Source organism: Bos taurus, chromosome 24 (genome assembly GCF_002263795.3).
Source record: "Bos taurus isolate L1 Dominette 01449 registration number 42190680 breed Hereford chromosome 24, ARS-UCD2.0, whole genome shotgun sequence".
Taxonomy (NCBI): Eukaryota; Metazoa; Chordata; class Mammalia; order Artiodactyla; family Bovidae; genus Bos; species Bos taurus.
Genome location: NC_037351.1, coordinates 34,604,334 through 34,626,759, shown reverse-complemented (window position 1 = coordinate 34,626,759; position 22,426 = coordinate 34,604,334). Strand labels below are relative to the sequence as shown.

The following is a 22,426-nucleotide window of genomic DNA, read 5'->3' as shown; positions in this document are numbered from 1 at the left end:
CCTGTTCAGTTATGGTAAGGATTAGTTCACTTTAGTCTGCCCTATATGTTAAATCATTATTAACCTAGCATTATATACCTTAATAACATCCCTTTCTATTAAATAAAATCTTATAAAAATGCATTCTCTCACCTGTTAACAAATTGACAAGACCCTTCCAACAAGCCAAAGCTAGCTTCTTAATAGAATTCTAATAAAATCAATATTGGGGCCAAAAAACAATAATCAAACTTAACATAAAACGATCACTTCAGAAAATCCACAATACTTATATAGAAAGATAATTTACAAGATACATGTTAGAAAGTGCCTGAGAATTTAAGAGTACATCCAATTTCTAAATTGTACATTATGATAAAATATATTCAAATTTTAATCATTAAAGCATTTAGATTACATCACCCAATATATTTTAAGTTTAAAGTGATATTTTAAAAATCATTTTACAATTGGGAATTCTCTGCCAGTCCAGTGGTTAAGACTCCAAGCTCTCACTGCCAAGGGCCCAGATTCAATCCCTGGTCAGGGAACTAAGATCCCACAAGCAGTGTGATCAGGAGTTAAAAAAAAAAAAAATTTTAACTGAGATGTAATTTGAGATTGTACAGGAGACAGGGATCAAGACCATCCCCATGGAAAAGAAATGCAAAAAAGCAAAATGGCTGTCTGAGGAGGCCTTACAAATAGCTGTGAAAAGAAGAGAAGCAAAAAGCAAAGGAGAAAAGGAAAGATATAAACATCTGAATGCAGAGTTCCAAAGAATAGCAAGAAGAGATAAGAAAGCCTTCTTCAGCGATCAATGCAAAGAAATAGAGGAAAACAACAGAATGGGAAAGACTAGAGATCTCTTCGAGAAAATCAGATATACCAAAGGAATATTTCATGCAAAAATGGGCTCGATAAAGGACAAAAATGGTATGGACCTAACAGAAGCAGAAGATATTAAGAAGAGATGGCAAGAATACACAGAAGAACTGTACAAAAAAGATATTCACGACCCAGATAATCACGATGGTGTGATCACTGACCTAGAGCCAGACATCCTGGAATGTGAAGTCAAGTGGGCCTTAGAAAGCATCACTACGAACAAAGCTAGTGGAGGTGATGGAATTCCAGTTAGCTATTCCAAATCCTGAAAGATGATGCTGTGAAAGTGCTGCACTCAATATGCCAGCAAATTTGGAAAACTCAGCAGTGGCCACAGGACTGGAAAAAGGTCAGTTTTCATTCCAATCCCAAAGAAAGGCAATGCCAAAGAATGCTCAAACTACAGCACAACTGCACTCATCTCACATATGCTACTAAAGTAATGCTCAAAATTCTCCAAGCCAGGCTTCAGCAATATGTGAACTGTGAACTTCCTGATGTTCAAGCTGGTTTTAGAAAAGGCAGAGGAACCAGAGATCAAACTACAAACGTTGGGTCATGGAAAAAGCAAGAGAGTTCCAGAAAAACATCTATTTCTGGTTTATTGACTATGCCAACGCCTTTGACTGTGTGGATCGCAACAAACTGTAGAAAATTCTGAAAGAGATGGGAATACCAGACCACCTGATCTGCCTCTTGAGAAATCTGTATGCAGGTCAGGAAGCAACAGTTAGAACTGGACATGGAACAACAGATTGGTTCCAAATAGGAGAATAAATATGTCAAGCCTGTATATTGTCACCCTACTTATTTAACTTATATGCAGAGTACATCATGAGAAATGCTGGACTGGAAGAAACACAAGCTAGAATCAAGATTGCCGGGAGAAATATCAATAACCTCAGATATGCAGATGACACCACCCTTATGGCAGAAAGTGAAGAAGAACTAAAAAGCCTCTTGATGAAAGTGAAAGAAGAGAGTGAAAAAGTTGGCTTAAAGCTCAACATTCAGAAAACAAAGATCATGGCATCCGGTCCCATCACTTCATGGGAAATAGATGGGGAAACAGTGGAAACAGTGCCAGACTTTATTTTTCTGGGCTCCAAAATCACTGCAGATGGTGACTGCAGCCATGAAATTAAAAGATGCTTACTCCTTGGAAGGACAGTTATGACCAGCCTAGACAGCATATTGAAAAGCAGAGACATTACTTTGCCAACAAAGGTCCGTCTAGTCAAGGCTATGGTTTTTCCTGTGGTCATGTATGGATGTGAGAGTTGGACTGTGAAGAAGGCTGAGTGCCGAAGAATTGATGCTTTTGAACTGTGGTGTTGGAGAAGACTCTTGAGAGTCCCTTGGACTGCAGGGAGATCCAACCAGTCCATCCTGAAGGAGATCAGCCCTGGGATTTCTTTGGAAGGAATGATGCTAAAGCTGAAACTCCAGTACTTTGGCCACCTCATGCGAAGAGTTGACTCACTGAAAAAGACTCTGATGCTGGGAGGGATTGGCCAGGGGACGACAGAGGAGAGATGGGGGACGACAGAGGATGAGATGGCTGGATGGCATCACTGACTCGATGGAGGTGAGTCTGAGTGAATTCCGGGAGTTGGCGATGGACAGGGAGGCCTGGCGTGCTGCAATTCATGGGGTCGCAAAGAGTCGGACATGACTGAGCGACTGATCTGATCTGATCTGAATTTGAGATGGACTATAATATTCACCTAATTATATAATTTAGTGGATTTTAGTTATGTTCAGAGTTGTATAATAATTGTCACTAAGTCCAGAATCTTTTTACCACCCCAAGCCCATGTGCAGTCATTCCCTATCCCCAACCCCATTCCAGTCCCTGATAGTTACAAATCCACTTTCCGTGGATATGGGTTTCACTATTCTGGCTGTTTTATATAAATGAAATCATCAATACATGTGGCCTTTTGTGGATGGCTTCTTTCACTTAACATTAATGCTTTCAGGGCTCAAGTAGAGTTGTTTAGTTGCTAAGCCGTGTCCGACTCTTTTATGACCCCATGGACTGTAGCCCATCAGGCTCCTCTGTCCATGGGATTTCCCAGGCAAGAGCACTGGAGTGGGTTGCCATTTCCTTCTCCATTCAGTAGGTTTGCAGCATGTATCTGTAAGATCTTGTTCTTTACCAGCAGATACTATTTCACTGTATAAATATACTACATTTTATTTACCTATCCATCAGTAGATAAATTGTTTGATGGGATGTTTCTACCTCTTGGCTATCATGAGCAATGCTATGAATAATCCTGAATGAATTATCATGTGAACATATGTTTTCAAGTTTCTTGGGTATATACCTAAGAATATAACTACTGGGTGATGTGGAAACTCTATGTTTGAGACTGGTGGCTTGTCAAATTCATAACCTCTTTTGAAAATTCACCATGTCCACAGGTACCTGCTTTAAGAAACAAAGGTGGGGGCCTTTAGGGAGTTCATAAATAGTTATATTCTGAACCTGCGGTCCCTATGCTCTCCAGCAGATTCCTGACCCCAAAGCAACCAATACAGTCACTGTGATGCAAGGTTTCCGATCCTGCCACTACTAATATTTTGGAGCAAATAAAAATCTGTGACAGGGAGTATGGGGGTGGGGGCATGGAGGATGTTTTAACAGCTAGCATCCCTGTTAGCACCCTACACCCCTAGTAGCATACCTACTAGATACCAGTGGCACTTTGCCCTCAGTTCTTACAGTCAAATATATTCATATTCCCAGCAATACTGAATATGTCCTGGAAGGCAAAAATCACCCCTGGATGAACATTTGGTTTACCCTGTAAGTAAGCCAAATGCCAGAGCTGCACCTTTTCTCAGCAACCTTCTAAGTCCTGAACTAACTTCTGATTTCTGTAAGGCCTAGTGTTGATGATTCCTGTTTTCTCCTTCCACAAGATCTGGCTCTACAAATACAGTCTTCTCTTCCTTATTTCTCTGTGTATCCTGCCAATCCATTCATTATCCCCTATTTAGGGTAATTCAAGTGTTTTTCATGTTCTAAAATGCCAATAAATACTTAGAAATTAAAAAAAACATGTTAAGGAACATAAAATTAAATGAATTACCACTAGCCAAAAACATATAAAATGTTACAACCGAAGCAACAATATACCATTAACAGAGAATGCAACAGAAACATACAGTAATACGAGGTACTGTCCCTAATAAATTTTTCTCTGTTTCAAGTCTGAACATACTAAAATCCACTAAATTATATAATTAGGTGAATTTTACAGTCCACCTCAAATTACATCTCAGTTAAAAAATTTTTTTTTTATTCCTGATCACACTGCTTGTGGGATCTTAGTTCCCTGACCAGGTACTATCCTTAATAAATTTTTCCAAACATTCAAAGACAAAAATCTCTTTATTACACTAGATTTATAATAGACATTCAGTAAAACAACATTATTCTCAACATCATTAGTTAAAACTCTTAAAGACATGGACAATTTAATTTTTTAAATTATCTTCCTCCACCAGTCTCTTACAAATTAGTATTCCCCAAGGTTTGGTTTCTTAACACAAAAGACACACATTAACTCATTTCATTTATACTCATACTTTCGATTACTACCTGTAGACCACTAACACACAAATGATAGCCCAACACAGTTTCCATCCCTAGTGCTACTCAGATATCCAATAACATACTGGACATATACATCCTGATGTCTTAAAGGCACCTTAAATTCAGCTGTCAGTCAAGTCATTCCACTATCACCATTCTCCACAATTTATTATACTACTGTCTACCCACATCAAGAAAATAAAGCCAAAAAAAATGAATATGACAGCAACAATGACAACAGTAACATTTCATTTCCTAATACCAAGCTCTTAGAACAGTTTCTAGAACCGTAAGCAGTTATTAAGTATTAGTTATAATAATAATTAGCTGTAATAATTAATATACTGATGTATCATTTTTTATGAAAAGAAAGCATGAAAAAGAAAATGTTTGTCTTAATTATGCCTCATTTCACTTAACTACTTGTCAACTCTTGCCATATTACCATTATCCCTTTCAGCTTCCGTAATTACATTAATCTAAACTATTAAATTATTTACCTTAAAGCAGTAGTTCTCAAAGTGTGGGACAGGGATCCTGCAGATTCCAGAGACCCTTTCAAAGGCTCACGAGATTAAAATCATATACCAGTAAAAGATCAATTCAAACTGCAAACAGACCAATGAAATTAATGCAACACTTTATGAAAAGGATATAGGTATAGTTTCAGACTCTGAGTTTTGTTGTAAAGTCAAAGAAGAGTATCACAATTAATTCAAAATGTTATTCAATCACTCCTCCCAACACATCCCTGTGCAGCTGGATGTATGCTTCAAACAGAACAACATAAAGACTGAATGCAGAAGCTGATAGGAGAATCCAGCTGTCTTTTATTAGGTCAAACAATAAGGAGATTTACAAAAATGTAAAACAGTTGCTATTCTTTCCCTAATCTTTTTTTTTGGGGGGGGGGATAGTAGTTTTGCATTTAAAAAGTTATTTATGGGAGGGAGTTTGGGAAAGATGATACATGCGTATGTATGGTGAGTCCCTTAGCTGTTCACCTGAAACTACCACAACACTGTTAGTTAATTGGCTACACCCCGAAACAAAATACAAAGTTTAAAGTTCGAAAAAAAAGAGACTATGCTTAAGGTTCTCCTATACAACATGGGAGAATAAAATAATAAATTTCTAAAAAGTTATTTATATTAACCTGTAATTATTTATTAGCTATTTATTATATATTAAATATATTTAAATTAATATATAGTAACTGCCAATAGATACAACAGACATAAAACAAAAGCTATTTGGAGTCCTATATAATTTTAAGAATGTAAAGGGATCCTGACCAAAAAGCTTGAGACCACTATATTAAAGTAACACTTAAGAGAATTCCTTGACAGTCCAGGAGTTAGAATTCTACCTTTTCAAAGCCAGGACCAGGGTTCAATCCCTGGTCAGGCAATGAAGATCCTGTGAGCTATGAGGTGTGGCTGATAAAATAAAAATTTAAAAAGTAACATCTTAAACCCCATTTTAATTTATATACTGAGCTTTATCTCTTGTGAATTTCACATACACAGCCATAAATCTTTAAATTAAGCTGAAGAGAGCAGATGACATAAATCTTGACTTCTTCAGGTGTACTATAATGCAACTAAGCATAAAATGTAGCTCTCTCAAAAAAGAAGACAGGGTGGTAAGGTCAACAGAATGATGTTATTTGTCAAAAGTAACCACAGTAGTTGATATAAAGAACTTAGGCAGAAAGCGAGCCAAAGAACTTTTACTGTGCCAAGAAAAAAGGATGCACAGAAAAACATTAAAGTCTGGGCTGGGGAGGGGGGTGTAAAAGAGTCCTTAAGCAAATTACGTATGGTTAAAATCTCACTGGAGTTAGTTTCTAACTACGGTCTCAACTTCTGATCACCTTCAGTTGAGGTTATTCAACTTACTCACAAAGTGTAATATAAATCAGGTAACAAATCTCATGATAAACATTTAACTATTAAAAAAAAATCCGTTGTGCAATGCCAGTCTCCTTCATTATTAGAATAATTACAGTCAGCTTTGTGCTGTATGAACGACCAAGCTAAAAACGGCCATTCAGCAAAAGGGGTTAATGACATTCATTAATTAGGGCCTTTCCCCAGTTCTTCTGGAATCATAATGTATTGATTTAAAGGGCTAACACAAAATCTTGCTTGGCGCTGACAATTACTTTTTCACTACAAAATCATAATACTAATCAACGAATTTTCTTTATCCAAGAAATAGTAAGATGAGCAGATGTGCATAAAGTAGGACAAGTTTTCTTCTAAGACGGGTACTTCCAAAGTCACACATCTGACCTAGGGGCATATACTGCATTCTGCCTAAAAAGGGGAAGTGTCTGTATTACAGCTTTCTCACTTCCGCACATGCTCTAGGCCTGAATTTGCAGCTTCCAAATTAAGCACTTTTCATCCTACTCTTATATCTAATTCCACGGTGAGATGTTTTAGTGTATTAGTCGCTCAGTCGTGTTCAACTCTTTGCAACGCCATGGACGTGGCCCGCCAGGCTCCTCTGTCCATGGGTTTTTTTCAAGTTTTTCAAATTAAAAACAGTTCCACTGCCGTTGGTGCTGGGCGTTACTAAAGACCTGATCAGAAGTCGCTGAATATAGCATAATTCACGGCATTCAAAATGTTTTAAACTGAACTCGTGCTTTACTCAGCTTTAAAAAAAATGTTGAGGTGGGAAGAAAACAAAGTACACCCACATCCTACTGTTCTGCTAAGTAGCATTCTTTTGTTGGTTTCTGCAAAGACTATTTACTGAAACGGCATTTGATAATACTATCTAAATACTCTGTGCTGCAATTACTTCCTGCAGAAAGAATCCCTTTTCAGCCATCCAAAGGCTACCGGAAAACAAGTTCACAGTACTTATCAAACCTCAAGGCTTACTCCTTCCTCCTCCCCTTCCCCCTCTCCTGGAAAATACTGTGCGTGTGTTACTCACTCAGTCGTGTCCGACTCTGCGACCCCATGGGCTGCAGCCCGCCAGGCTCCTCTGTCCATGGGATTCTCCAGGCAAGAATACTGGAGTGGGTGGCCATTCCCTTCTCCAGGGCATCTTCCCAACCCGGGTATCGAACCTGGGTCTCCTGCATTACAGGCAGATTCTTTGGCATCTGAGCCACCAGAGAAGCCCTACTGTATGAGCTGGGTTTTCAATAAAAAAAATTTGGGGATGGGGGAGGGGAAGCTTGAGGGTGTGGGAGAGGGAGCGTTCTCCAGTTTTTGGACTAGCTATCTCTCCCATTCTGCCCGAGGAAAACAAACCCCCGTTGTAAAATAATCTTATGAACAGGGATCAAAATCGAGGACTCAACTCCCTTCTGCTCGCATCTATCTCTACAAACTTCGCGATGGTCCTCAACAAACCCAATTTCTACTCCAGAGCAGCCTGGCCTGCGCCCAGATCCTCGGATCCAACCAGAATCCCTCTCTGACCTTGGACTCGGGCCACCGCTCCCCTCCCAGACTAAGGATCGTGAAGCCGGGATCCCCACAGCCCAGCCCTCAGACTGCAGAGGCCTCGGGGTTCACGCCGGGTCAGCGGGTGGGCGGCGGGCAGCAGAGCGAGCCGCAGGACCGCAGCTCCGCCGGGGCTGGAGCAGCGGCTTCGGGGGAGAAGACTGGGACGAGGCCCGGCTACCTGCGGGCCGACACCGCCCCGGCCGCCGCAATCGCTGCACGCCGCCACGGGGCTCCAGAAGCCCGGCGAGACCCTGGCCACGACCCCTCAATACCTTCGACCTCCCAGCGGGCCGCGGCAGGTGATGCGGCGGCCAGGCAGCCGAGCCGCGCAGGTTGGTTGCCTGCCTCCGGCGACCGCGTCCCGGAACCGCCCACTCCCTCCCGGGGGCGCCCGAAGCCGGGACCCTAGGAGGAGGAAAGGCGTGCGAGGCGACGCGACCCAGAGGGTGGGACGGGAAAGGGGAGAGGCGTCCGGCTCTCCGGAGGGGCTGGCCATAGGGAGACGAGGACGACAGAGGCGGCGGGGCGGGCGGGACGCTCGCCTACCTTCCTCGCTCCCGGCCGAGGGTCCGACGCGAGCCAGCAGACCGCCTCACATCCGGGTATCGGGAGACACTCAGCTGCTTCTGCCGCTGCCGCTGCCGCCGCCGCCTCCTCTCCCGCGGCACAGAAACGCCAAACTTCCGGCGACGACGGCGACGCCTAGCCCGTCAGATGGGAGTTACCTGGGACCGTCTTGGGCGCGCTTGCGCAACGCTCTTCTTCTGCCCGAACCCGCTCCGTTGACGTGCCCAGAGCCTGAAGATGGCCGCCACGCTGGCTGCGTGTCACGCCGTTTTTCACCCCGGCCGGGACGGCGGGGCTTCGGGGAGAGGCGAGCCCGCGTCCGGCCGCAGCGCAGGCGCGGTTGGAGGCCTCGCGTGCGCGCCTCCACGGGTGGGCGCCTTGTACCCTACCGGCGGCCGCTTCCCTTGTTTCCCCCCTGTCGTCTCGGAATAAAGCCACCCACGCGCCCAGCGGTGGAGGTTTGTCTTGAAGATCCGTCGCCAACGGTTCTTCTGTTGGTTGCAGGTACTGCTCTCTGCGACTTCCAGTTCAGATACCTCTCATCTTCCACACGAGCCAGTGTACAAAAAAGGGGAGGCGATTGATCCGTTCTCCCTCCTTCCCGGCATTGCACTCCAGCGTCTCCCCAAAATCCAGGGCTTCCCCGTCTCCTTGCACACTTTGCTCCTTGGGCATCAGAGCACAAGAGTCGACAAGAAATTGTAGGAAGTTCCACCAAGTTTAGTAACGGCGTGTGTTAAGACAAACCTTTGGCTCTTAGAAGCCTCCAAAGATTGAACCTAGGATCCTAGGATTCTTGATTCTACACTGCTTTTGAACACGCCCTCTGTGCTTCTCTTTGCTTATTTGTAGGACTGTGAGGATGGGTAAATGAGTCCTCTTGCCTTTGAGAATCTGAAGAGGTGATCATAAGTGGATTCTCCCCCATGGTTCTTACTGCCCTCCTTTTTTGAAGCCAAGTCCACCCCAATATACCCTCTTAAGTTGCTGAAGCCTGATGTTTTTTTTTTCATCATCTTCCATAAAACTTTATAGAGCTGCCTGTCAGTTTAGTCTGGAGAGGTGCTATGGTTTAAAAACCAAAATGAGAGGTCTTGGTGGGTGAAGCCATTGGCCACGACACCATATCTTGTGATAATTGGCAAAAACCTGTCTGCCGCCCCTCACCCCCACATCCCAAAACCTTGACACGTTCATTTGTCCCTTGATCAACACAAGTTTAAACACACCCAATTTATACGGGGATTTTTTTTTCAGTAGTAAATACTAGAGTAAACAGTCATCATCAGTTGATTGTTGGGAGGTTGTAGGACCCAGGATATGGATGGGCAGCTGTAAATCAGGCATGGATTTTCCACTAAGCAGAGGGTCTGTGCCCTTAATGCCAGGGAGTAGACTGCCAACCTGATTAAAGCTGGTTATCTACTACTGATACAATATCTGACTTTCTAATACATTTACCTTCACCTTTAGATTGTCAAGACAATTGGTGGAATTTGTTTTGTGTGTAAACCACTTTATCTGTAATAACTCAAATTCTGACATACACACCTACACAAACCATATTTACAAGTTTCCATTCCCCCAAAATAGGCCTTTGTTTTTTAAAAAAGATATTTATTTGGCCATGCTGGGTCTTAGTTGCAGAATGTGGGATCTTTTCGCTGCTGCATGGGAGGTCTAGTTCCCTGACCCTTGCTTTGGGAGCATGGAGTCTTAAGGACTGGACCACCAGGGAAGTTCCAGAGCCTCTGCTTCTGAGTTCTCTATTCACTGTATTTGTATTGGCCACAATCAGGAACCTGGGAATCCTTACAAAGGTTACACCGTATAAAACCATATGTATTTATTTTTGATACATAAGGAATTCATTGTTATTGTTTAGTTGCTAAGTCCTGTCCACCTCTTTTGCAACCCCATGGACTGTAGCCTGCTGGTCTAATTTTACCCCTATCAAATTGTCCATAAGAAGATTGGTGACAATTAGTGTTGGTGAAGATTTGCATAAGTAAAATTGGTGGGGGTTAGCATGCTGCTCGTGTTCAGTTGCTAAGTCATGTCTGACTCTTTGGCAACCAAAAGATTGTAGTCTGCCAGGCTCCTCTGTTCATGGGGTTTCCCAGGCAAGAATACTGGAGTGGGTTGCCATTCCCTTCTCCAGGGGATCTTCCTGACCCAGAGATGGAACCAGAGCCTCCGGCATTGGCAGATGAATTCTTTACCCCTGAGCCACCAGGGAAGCCCTTATCATTAAGACATCTGCCTCTAAAAATTAATGGAACAGCTGGATTGCCCCGCTGGTTGCATTCTCATTTCCTTATTTTCTTTCTCATGGCCAATCTAAATACTTGTAACATACAAAACCTCAGCTAACTCCAAGAAGACAGAGGAGTCTGATTTTCAGACTGACCCTCCAGCTAGCAGCAAATAGAGGCTTTTTCTTTGCCGCTCCATTCTTGCTGACTTTATTTCAGGACTCTTGACGGTTTTATACTATGAGAGTAAAAATTATTAAATTTTTTCAAGCTAGAAAAAAAAAAAATGATGGCCATTTGGTCCACATTGGATCGCCAGGGGATTATTAGGAGCTGTTGGGAAGACAGGGGGATAGATGTTGAGAAGGTAGCACACATAAGTCCATTACAGTCTTGCTACTCAAATTGAGATCCATGGACTAGGGGCATCTTCATCAACTGAAGGCTTGTTACTGTTGCTGCTAAGTCACTTCAGTCGTGTCCGACTCTGTGTGACCCCATGGACCGCAGCCCACCAGGCTCCCCCGTCCTTGGGATTCTCCAGGCAAGAACACTGGAGTGGGTTACCATTTTCTTCTCCAATGCATGAAAGTGAAAAGTGAAAGTGAAGTCACTCAGTCGCGTCTGATTCTCAGCGACCCCATGGACTGCACCTACCAGGCTTCTCCGTCCATAGGATTTTCCAGGAAAGAATACTGGAGTGGGGTGCCCTTGCCTTAGAAGTGAAGAATTTCAGACCCCATGCTGACAGAATCAGAATTTCATTCTAACATTTCCTCCAGATGACATTGATGTTTGATGAGCAATGCCTCACAATATTCAGGAATTCTGATGACCAGGGATCAAGTCCAAGCTGGAGGTACAAATTAAAGCCCTAGTTTTGGAGATCACCTGGACTAAAGGAGAAAGTATCCATTAGAGAAGCGTAACACGATCTCTAGATCTCTGGGCACCTTTTGAGGTTTGTGACCATAATTTAAAAATAATCAGTTAAAATTCTGTGATTTTCTGTAGGCACATAAAGTAATGTCGAGGTTCCTGCTGTTGGAACAGAATTAGCATAATCCTCTGGACTTCCCCCAGAACTAACTTTCATTAACGAGTAAATCTGGTGCTGCATAATACACGGAGCCCTGCCCTGCCCGTTAAAGGGATGTAATCTCAAATCTCCATACTGAAAGTCTCCTAAACCTGCCCTAAACACCCTCAGCAGTTGCAAGGCACACCTCCAACCGTCAGGGGCCGCAGTGGCGCTTCGCGCAGCCGGAAAGGAGAGTAGCCCAAGCGCGGCCGCGGCGTTTCCGCCGTGCGTCCCTGCGCTCGGCGCGGTCTCTACGTCGGAGCCCCGAGAGTAAGTGTTTCCGGCCATTCATACGCCCAACCTCGGCTCTCGGTGGTCGGATTTCGTGTCTTATCGGGCCGAAAGGGTGACGGCGCCTCTAGGATGAAGCTCGTGAGGTGAGGAGGTGGCCGAGCGGAGTGGGAGCTGGGAAGGGCCGATCTGGGCCTGGAGCGGGAGGCCGGGCTGCTCCCGATGCAGGAGGCGCGAAAGCCGCGTGCGCGCGCGGCCTGCCAACGGCCTCCGGCGCCCGCCGCTGCAGCCCGGTCTGGCCCGCGCCCCCGCAGGCGCTCGGGCCTGGGCTTCAAACTGGCTTGTGCCGGGGTCCTGCCTGTCTTCCTAGAGGTGGAAATAAAGGCCGGACTGGGTGTTCCAACCTAGAGTCATAGAGGCCTTAGAGGTGCAGCGCCAGGCTCCCAAGCTCTTAACTCTGGGTGAAAGTCGATAGACTTTGATTGGCGTCGAACTTGTGCTCTAGTCTGGGTTACTTTTCTGCTTCGTCTCAGCATGCAGAGCCTGGAAAAGAGTGCTTAGAAGCTTCAGAGGTTTATTAAGAAATAATGTAACCCAATTCTGAAATGTTTCAAGTCAGGGATGGACTTTTTTGATTTCGTAAGTTGTTTTCTTAGTGTGTTTTCCCCCCTCTTGTTGTTACTCCCTAGACTTTACGTTATACAGTCTGCATTTATTTCCCTGTAGAATAAGCTTTTGATTTAGGAAGAATCTCCCAACATGGGACAGAATCTCTTTGCTGTATTTTTGGACTAATTACACAGATATTCAAGATTTCTTTTGGTTCTTATCTGTGTTTAAATTTGGCCTGTTAGTTTTGCATACTGAAGACGTGCTTATTGATTGAAGTAATTCATTCTGTACTCCCTGCAAATAGATTGGGTTTGGTGGTTTTGCTTGAGACTGAGAGGTGGAACATAGAAGCAGAGGTTTCTGATAAATAAGTTTATATCTTAGCAGGCAGCTATAAACTAACTTAGCTAGTTTCCTGTCTGCTCAGTCAAGGATTGTCAGTGTCGACTAGTTTTTGGCCACCTGTTACACTGTACGTTCATAATGGATTTTCTTTTTTTTTTCAAGGCAGAGTCCCTGCCTTGTTGGAGTTTTATATTTTGTGGTGAAGGCAGACAAGTAGATAGTTTCTAGTACATTTGAAATAACATATAAAATACTCATTGTTATATTCAGGGTGGCATTTTAGAGAGTGCATTTAAGGTCAACTTTTTGTACATTGTTTTCCTTCCAGTTTTATTGCGATATAACTGGTGTGTGGTCAATACCTGCCAACCTGAATCTATAGTTAAGTTTTATGTAGTACTGTTTGAAATCAGTTTGTCTCATTTAAAGAAATTCCGTGTTGTGACAGTGACAGAATATTCCTATAAATTTTAATGAATGTACTGAATCCTATTCCATGTCTTAGACTATAGAAACAAAATTTCTAATACCTGAAGAATGTATTTTGCACCAGGAAAAATGGTTGTTTGGCTAAGTGGTTTGCAGATTTGGTTGACTTCTTTCAGTATCTCAGTTGGTAACATAATTATTATTTTACTGTCACCCTGATCAAAAACCTGGGAGTCATCCATGACTTATTCCTCTTGATGATCCTAATAATCTGATAAATTGCCAGGTTTTGGCAGATTTAAGTACCTAATAAGCATCTTTCACTTTCTGTTCTCTTTGATTTTTTAATTTAATAGTGTGGGTTTGGATGCCATTTCAGTGGTATACTAAAGGATCCCATTTTACCTGAATATTTAAGTATTATCTGAGTATCTGAATTTCAGTAAGCAGAAGGAATTCAGATAGTGAAGGATTTATCAGAAAATAATTTTAATATGTCTGCTTCCTGGCTTGGATGGTAGTGTTTCCTTCTCCTGCCCTCCCTAAACCCTCCCTTGCCACTCCTGTCACACCACTAAGCTGCTCAGACTTCCTTTTTTCCCCACCCAGTTTTTTAAAATCTCACTTCTTAAAAGGTAAATGTCATACAATGAAATTTAGCATGCCTTTCCCAATTTTGAAAAGTGTATACACCTGTAAAATCCACACCCCTATCTGGATAATGAACTTCTGGTCTCTGTTCTGTTTCATTGGTTTATTGTTTCTGTTTCTCAGTTGTGTAAACCTTAATATCTATATTGCTCTCTAGAAGACACCTGCTTTGTCATCTAATGTGATGCTCCACTCCATTGATGAAAACCCTTCTGTTGTTCTCGTAGGAGAACTCTTTAACAGAGCTTGGGCATCCCCTGAAAGGAAACTCTTCTCTACTCATTTTCTTGGACTTAATACTCCAGCAGTAATACCTATAGTGTCTGTGTACATTGTGCTGTTTTCTTACTGTATCTTTGCTTTTATCTCTCTTGCTGCGCATATTACCAACCTTTCAGACTTCTTCCTAGCAGCCCACTAAGATCTGATTCCTTCCTACTCATGCTACATTATATTCATGATAAAAAAAAAACCTGTGCGTATCTCCATTGTGCTTTAAATTTATGTAGTTACTTTAAAAAATTATTTTGTGTGTCTCTTCTTCCTCCTAGAGTTTGAACTCCTTGGGAGCTTAGTCTTGCTCACTTTTAATACTCATTACCAAGCACAGGGAGTACCAGGTAATATAGAATGGCACGTATTATTTATCAAAGAAATATCCTTGGACTGGATAAAACGTATTTGGATTCAGTTCAAGAGACACTTTTTTCCTTGACAGCAAATATGGAAAGGGAAGGGATTTAGCACATGGGTTTTTCTTTATATGAGAGCAGGTTTGAAACTTGCTTTTGTACAAGATCAAGTAGTTTCCCCTATTTTGATGGCTATCTATACCACTTAAAAAGTTGCATTTTTAAGGCTGACTTCCCTTTAATCATGGAAACATTTTAGCCAACTCTTAGTGCTTGTTACAATCCAAGATTAGATATAAAGTTCCTGATCCCACCTCTCAAATGGACTCTAGCTGTGGGGACATAGGGAATCCCCCAGTTGTTGGAATCCTGCAGCTGTGATTGATGCCGTGGTAGAGTACACAGAGTACATACTATACTATAGACCAGAAATTTGAATATGAGTTGCATATTGGATCAGACTGTAGGATTGTTGTTCACTTTCCTAGATGTGGTTGTGAATCTGTGAACTCTTCAACTTCCTCTGCATTGTTTCATAATAATTTGGAGAACAGAATAGATGAAGTGAGGAATGGAAGTAAATGTTATTGAGGCACCTTTCCATACAACTAGGGAAATTACAGTGCACACTATTAACGGGAATGGGTGCAGACAGCATCCAGAGCACGTTTTCTATATCTAGAAATTTCACTTTGACTTCATAAACATGTTTTTGGAGTAGTAAAAGTAAAAACTTACTGTTTATTCTTAATGTCTTTATAGATTTTTGATGAAATTGAGTCACGAAACTGTAACCATTGAATTAAAGAATGGAACACAAGTCCACGGAACAATCACAGGTATGGAGGTTGGACTGAGTTTATAACACTTTTTTCCCCCGTCTCTTTGACCTGCAGGCCAGAATTCTTTGTTTGGTTAATAACATTTATTTAGTACAAATCTCCTTCCTTTTGTCTGGAGTATTACATGCACCTTCTTATGTATGTCTCCCCTTAAGCTCTTGTGCTAATACCAGAAGGATTCAGGTTACCCCATGTGCAACCACTGTTTTTTTGATTGATGCCTTTTCCACTTTGGCCTGTATGTGCCCCCTCGAGTGTTACATCTTCCAAAACACATATTACTTTTATTAGAATTTTGTGTCCCCTGTTCAACGGTAAAGTCTTTGAAGACAGAGAATAGGGTTTCCGTATCTGATTATCTTGGGTAAAACACACATGGGAAATGGGGAGGGGGTTGATGAGGAACCATAATTTTACCTAAGCATAACATTTTTGAGTATTTTTTGCTTTAGTGACGTAAAATGTTGGATATGTAGTTTTAAATTTAAAGCCACTATGATTCTTCACTAATAGTAGTGTTACACACACACACACCTGCCAAAGGGCAGATTTTTTAAAAGAATTGATGAAAGAAAATGCTATCTTAGCAGATGGCCCCATTCTACTCTCTGAAATATTTACATAACTGGTAATTTTTGTGAGTTTGCTAGAACTTTGCAACACCAATTGCTATGAAAGGAAATCCATGTAGTATAAGGTTTTGATACATAGTGATCGTATCTAAGGAAGCATAATTTTGCTGTTAAAATTCTGTGATTTTAAACAATGATTTAGTCTGCTCTAGCCACTCCAGTGTTTTTGCCTGGAGAATCCCAGGGACGGGGGAGTTTGGTGGGCTGCCGCCTATGGGGTTGCACAGAGTCAGACACGACTGAAGCAACTTAGCAGCAGCAGCAGCAGCTCAGTTAATAAAAAATCCGCCTGCAATGCGGGAGACCCTGGTTCGATTCCTGGGTTGGGAAGATCCCCCGGAGAAGGGAAAGGCTACCTACTCCAGTATTCTGGCCTGGAGAATTCCATGAACTGGATAGTCTATGGGGGTTTCAGAGTCAGACAGGACTGAGCGACTTTCACTTTCACTTCTGAGCTTTGTGTTACATGTGGTAGAGGGGGCTGAGTGTTCTTCCTGCTTTTTACGAATTCAAAATACAATGATGGAAGACAAAAGTAGTACAGTGCAAGATTTGCCTCACAGATAGTAGGCACTTAATAAAAATTTAGTAAATTGGGGGAGCAAAATCTAGTAAAAATCCAATTCTCTCCCCTCACGGACAACCAGTGTTACATTTCTTATATCCTGGCTATATATTTTAGTCCTAACAGTAGGGATGATCATACCATCTACCATAGGGACATTGAGGATTAAACTAAAATGCCTTAGCGTACCATTTCTGGAACATAGAGCTCGTAAATCTAATATAGTACCAACTGTGGCCTGATAGATAAATTGGTTGCCTTCCTTTTTATGCTAATAATTGCCCTCTTTTTTCCCTCCAGGTGTAGATGTCAGTATGAACACACATCTTAAAGCAGTGAAAATGACCCTGAAGAACAGAGAACCTGTACAGCTGGAAACACTGAGTATTCGAGGAAATAACATTCGGTATTTTATTCTGCCAGACAGCTTACCTCTGGATACGCTACTCGTGGATGTGGAACCAAAGGTGAAGTCTAAGAAAAGGGAAGCTGGTAAGTTTGAAGGATTATAAACATTTTTGTGTATGGTATATTTATACCCTAATCCACTATTCAAAATATGTTTATATCTGCAGACAACACAGATTGGTTGGTTGCTTTTAATTGCCTATGCTCGCCATGAGTACACCTGGAGTTTCTTACGGTTCCTGGTATTGCTGTTCAAAAGACCAGTGTTGTTTGGTCTTACCTGCTGGGCCTTTTTGCACGGCCTGGTCCCGCATTCCCTGCACACTTTGGAACATCTGGGGATGAACCCTTTATTCCTGCTATTCTGAAATTTCTTAATGACTTAGCTTTTTGTCCATTTCATTGTTTTGGGTACTTGGCGGACCCTTTCCGTATGGATATTCTTGTATTTTAGAGCTAAGAAATTTACTTGTGTACCTTTATAAATTTCTTCTGTTTTGCTTATTCTGTTCTTTCTTCCTGGAATTCTTAATAATTGAGTTTTCTGACTGAGTCTTTTCTCTTATTTTTCTCTCTGTCTTTTATTCTGAACTTGGTGTTGTTTTCTCTGGTTTCTCTTTTTATTTAACCTCTTAATATGCTCTTTATGTTGAAGGCTTTACTGTAGTATCTTGCACTTTGGCCATCCATTGTTTAAGAAGGAACCTGAAAAGAGAACTTCTGGAAAGGGAGGCTGGACTGCTTCGCTGGTGGATTCAAAGTAAATTTGCTTCTCCACCAAGGCAACCCCACATTTTAGGATGTGGAAATCTTTTCTGGAACTGGTTTTCTCAGAAAAAGATTCTAGTCACATGGGAGACGTGTCTGGCAACCAGCATCATAGGAGCAGGACAGGAGAAAGGGACTGATACTAAACTTACCACAATGATTTTTAGAGTTTTCCTCTCACCCACACTAAGAAATATACTTTTTTGCATTATGACCTATTCATTCAAAATTTCACAAAGAACTGTTTAGTCTTAATATATGCAGATGCCCTTAAGTTTCCTGTCCTATTCTCTTTCAGTTAAAAAAAAATGTTCAGGCTATACCACATAGCTGGAAAAACACTGACTTGATCCCTCTCTTCGTCCCTCTGGCTCTGTGACTTTTGCTGCCATCCACTTTGCAACTGTGTTCAAATCCAAACCCTTTCTGCTTCAAGGTCTTAAGGTTAATTTTCTCTTTCCTTTCCTGCCTACCTGTCAGGGAAATAGGCTTCAGCGTTGCAGGATGGGAAGAGGGCTAGCCAGTCTGCTGCCCCACATGAGGGCTGGCAGCCTCTTCCCCATGTTTTCAGCCTCCTGCCTCACCTTACCCCTGGCTTCCAAGGTCCTAGGTCTTTTTGAGGCTACTCTTCCTTTACTAAACATTTGTTGTTCTCAGTTTGTTTTCTGACTTAGAAATTTGTTGAGATGTTTAAACTACTGCGTTTTTTCTGTGCCCTCGCTCCATGGATATTTGCTATTTTTCTTTCTTTTCTATCGTGAATAGTACCTCAGAGCGAATTGAAGATAAGTGTGGTTAATCTGCCTTGTTTCAAGAGAAGTGCTAGATTTACTCTATTGCTTTGAATGATAAGACTCCGAACGATGAGTAGAAATGTCAGGGTTTTAAAAACATTCATAGATACCTGAAAATAGGAAGCTCAGAGCTAGGATGACCAGGTAACAGGGATATTGTTACTGGATTAAAGTAACAATATGATTGGGTCAAATGACTTAAGATTCGGAAGAATCATGAGGTTGTTATTTGATGCAATGTATCTTAAACTTTCTTGACATGAATTAACTTACTTGGATTGTCTTCAGTAACAAAACTGGCACATAGTGTTTCTGTTCTGTTCCATTAGTATGAAATCTCTTTCATCTTCTGTGAAGTTCAGATCATTTGTGTTTCATTTTGTGGTGAATTTGAGGCATGATACAAAGAAAAAATATTTTAAACCTTGATGAATTTCTCCATAAACAAAGTCAAATGAAACAAATATTAAGGTATTAGGCCAGCAGTTCTTGGTTCTGTATGATAAAGTATCGGAAGAGGTGACTCTGAGATTACATTTGAGAGAAGCTGAGTTAAAATTTTCTTTACTGTAGGTGCTGTTGGCAGTGGCCAGGTCACATCAGCACAGAAGAGAATTTACCTTGCTTTGTTTTTCTCTTCCCTCAGTTGCAGGAAGAGGCCGAGGCCGAGGAAGAGGACGTGGCCGAGGCCGAGGCAGAGGCAGAGGGGGTCCTAGGCGATAATGTCTCTCAAGACTACTATCTCAAAGTATTAAGTACTACGGTATGTTTTTTGGTACAAGTTTCATTTTTGGCGGCCAAGGAAGAGGGCGTGGCCAAGGCAGAGAAAGAGGGAGTCCTAAGTGATAATGTCTTTCGCGATTATTGTTGCAGAGTGATAAGAATTATGGGATATTTTTTGTCCTGGTTTTGTTTATGGCAGGTGGGGCAGGAAGACGGATACCTGACAGAGGAAGATTAAGGCCAAGGCAGAAGTCCTAAGAAATAATGTTACTGTTTCACAGGGAAGAATGTTCAAGTTTTTTGTACAGGCTTTGTTTGTTTGTAGCAGTTTTTAATAAACAAAAATGTAACACATTTGTCCGTTGACTATCATATTAAGCTTTTAAAGTTCATGTGTATATACTTGATATCAACACAATAAGAGCTAAGCATTACTACTAGGTAGTCCCACAGTAATTCCAATCTTAGATCAGGCTTTTAATTTTTTGAACTATAGTATTTCTTTTATGAATGTATATAGAATATATACCTTTTTATTTCACATGCACTGGTGTGTTTTATTGTTTTACCTTGATTCCATTCCGTGGAACCTTCCTTCAAGTAAAATAAGTCCTTTTTGATACTTCAGAAACTGAGGTCCTGTGGAATGAGGTCTAAAATTGATTCTCTTCTTCCTGAGTTTGGTCCATGAAGATGTAGTTTCTTAGTAAAGGGTGATGCTCATCTTCTAATTCAGGAGTCGTTGATTTTGTCATCATTGTTAATGGGGGTTTTTCGGGGGGTTGTCAGACAATGTGTGGGATCCTAGTTCCCCAACTATGGATCAGACTCATGTACATTGCATTTGAAGCACAGAGTCTTAACAACTGGACCACCAAGGAAGTCTCTGTTTTACATTCTCTACGTTGAAACTGTAAATAGTGTTCACTAGATTATCTGTCATGAACAGTGTTGAAACTTGTAAATGTGTAATGTACATATCATTGGCTCCTGTACCAAATACTTTTACAAGTAGTTCTTTAAGAATGAAAAAAAGGCGACTGACTTACTTGCCAGCAAAACTGGATTCTTTCCAATCATTAATAAGGATTTATTGAATTGTTTTAATAGATTAGATTTAGAGAAAAATGTTTTAGTCACCAAGTTGTATGTGACTCCTGTGCCAGCGCCATGGACTATAGCCCACCAGGCTTCTCTGTCCATGGGATCTCCCAGCAAGAATACTGGACTGGGTTGCCATTTCCTTCTCTAGGGAATCTTTCCGACACGGGGGTCAAACCCATGTCTTTTGCATTGGCAAGTGGGTTCTTTACCACTGAGCCATCAGGGAAACCCTAAAGAACGTAAGTCTCAGTACATGGTTTCTTAAAAAGCTAGTTTGCTGCTGTTTGTTTATAGACTAAGATGAAAACCTGACTGAGGATTGGAGTGAACTAGATTCTGTATTTTCATTTAATCATGTACTTGTGTTTGTTTGTTTAACAAGAAGGAGATATTCTGCAAAGATTGTTACCAAACAGGAGCCTTAGGCCTTCTGGGAAGTTAGGTAAATTGAGATAGCACCAGCATTTGTGTGTGCCGTGTATGTGTGTATCTTTTTCCACCCTCTGTTTTTGTACCTATTAGTTGACTGCAAACAGAAGGCAAAGGGACCCAGTGTTCATCAAGGTGGGGACAAACAGTAAAGCACAAGTTGTGAATAAACATATGACTCCTGACTGCATGGTACTAACAGGCTGAAAGGAAAACATATACACAATTGCAAATTGTGAATATTTTGATAATACTTTGTATTATCTTGTCTGTTTTAAAAACTGTGGAAGCTCATTTTAAGTCAAATGCCACTAACAAAAAAATGTTTTAACTGTGCCTTTTTATTTTTTAATTTTTTTGGCTGAGCCACATGTCATGCAGGGTCTTAGTTTCCCAACCAGGGAGTCAAAACTGTGCCCTCTGCAGTGAAAGTGTGGAGTCCTAACCACTGGGCCGCCTGAGAAGTCCCTTCAGTTGAGTCGCTCAGTTGTGTCCAACTCTTTGCAACCCCATGAACTGCAGCACACTGGGCCTCCCTGTCCAACACCAACTCCCAGAGTTCACTCAAACTCATGTCCATCTAGTTGGTGGTGCCATCCAGCCATTTCATCCTCTGTCGTCCCCTTCTCCTCCTGCCCCCAATCCATCCCAGCATCAGGGTCTTTTCCAATGAGTCAACTCTTTGCATGAGGTGGCCAAAGTATTGGAGTTTCAGAAGTCCCTTAACTGTGTCTCATTTTGTGAATTTTAATGTTTCAAAGTTTGTAGTGTGAAACCAGTCTGGGAACAGTTTAAATATAAGGCGAAACCTAGTGGGTACTGGATTGAATTTGTCAACTTTAATAATAGCCAGTTATTCTATCAGCACAGTGACTTTAAGAATAGCCAGAAGAATTGCAGTTTGGCAGCAAACTGTGGCTGAGCACAGGCAACTCCAGAGAACCAGGAAGCAGGCCTTGCTTTGATAGGGCCTGGGGGAGGGAGGCAGGGAGGCCTGGGGAGGGGCAGTAATAAGCAGCCTCTTTTGCAGAAAGAGGCCTCTCATTGGTTGGGTAACTACAGTTTCTGATTGGCTGGGCTCCCTAGGGGACAATAGATGGTTTCTTCCTACTGGATAACCAATAGGCATCACCCTTATCTCCAGATGTTTGAAGTAATTGGGTTCGAAGTGAAGCTGGCCAGTTGGACTGTAGAACTTGCCTCCTTGTCCTGTCCCCTTTGGTTTTCAAGGGCAGGCTTTACCAGGCACGTGGTATTACAAAAAGGATTGCCTTCTGTTTTTATGTTTTGGGGTGGGTTTTTTTCCTTTTGGCCACACTACTTGGTTTGTGAGTTCTTAATTCCCCAACCAGGGATCAAACCCAAGCCGTCAATACTGAAAGCACAAAGTGCTAACCACTGGACCGCTGGG

At 41.9% G+C, this 22,426-nt stretch overlaps 2 protein-coding genes across 10 annotated transcripts in view; one reads left to right on the top strand and one right to left on the bottom strand.

The window, feature by feature from the left end:
• Nucleotides 1–8,624, bottom strand: part of ESCO1 (establishment of sister chromatid cohesion N-acetyltransferase 1) — a 53,316-nt gene extending 44,692 nt beyond the window's left edge. For 4 of the 5 annotated variants that reach the window (XR_003032456.2, XM_059881033.1, XM_059881035.1 and 1 more), the window contains exon 1: nt 8,494–8,624. The gene's annotated coding sequence lies outside the window, so the exon portion shown is untranslated. Of the gene's footprint in view, nt 1–4,974; nt 5,083–8,493 lie in introns of all 5 variants that reach the window. The other variant, XM_059881034.1, reaches the window with a different exon arrangement.
• On the top strand, nt 7,326–19,836 carry SNRPD1 (small nuclear ribonucleoprotein D1 polypeptide). 5 transcript variants are annotated; one of them, XM_010818772.4, is made up of 5 exons: nt 8,996–9,018; nt 15,513–15,589; nt 17,090–17,281; nt 19,406–19,522; nt 19,682–19,836. In XM_010818772.4, exons 2-4 carry the CDS (start codon nt 15,520–15,522, stop codon nt 19,480–19,482), a joined length of 339 nt encoding a protein of 112 aa, XP_010817074.1. In that variant the 5' UTR covers nt 8,996–9,018; nt 15,513–15,519; the 3' UTR covers nt 19,483–19,522; nt 19,682–19,836. The 5 variants fall into 5 exon arrangements, with proteins under 5 accessions (XP_024839975.1, XP_059736764.1, XP_010817074.1 ...); NM_001035065.2 differs by lacking the exon at nt 8,996–9,018 and adding an exon at nt 12,095–12,227; XM_059880782.1 differs by lacking the exon at nt 8,996–9,018 and adding an exon at nt 12,441–12,720.
• Nucleotides 19,837–22,426: the final 2,590 nt, after the last annotated feature.

Coding starts and splice junctions, on each gene's coding strand:
- SNRPD1 (XM_059880781.1), top strand. CDS start 8,250: ATGCGGCGGCCAGGCAGCCGAGCCGCGCAGGTTGGTTGCCTGCCTCCG.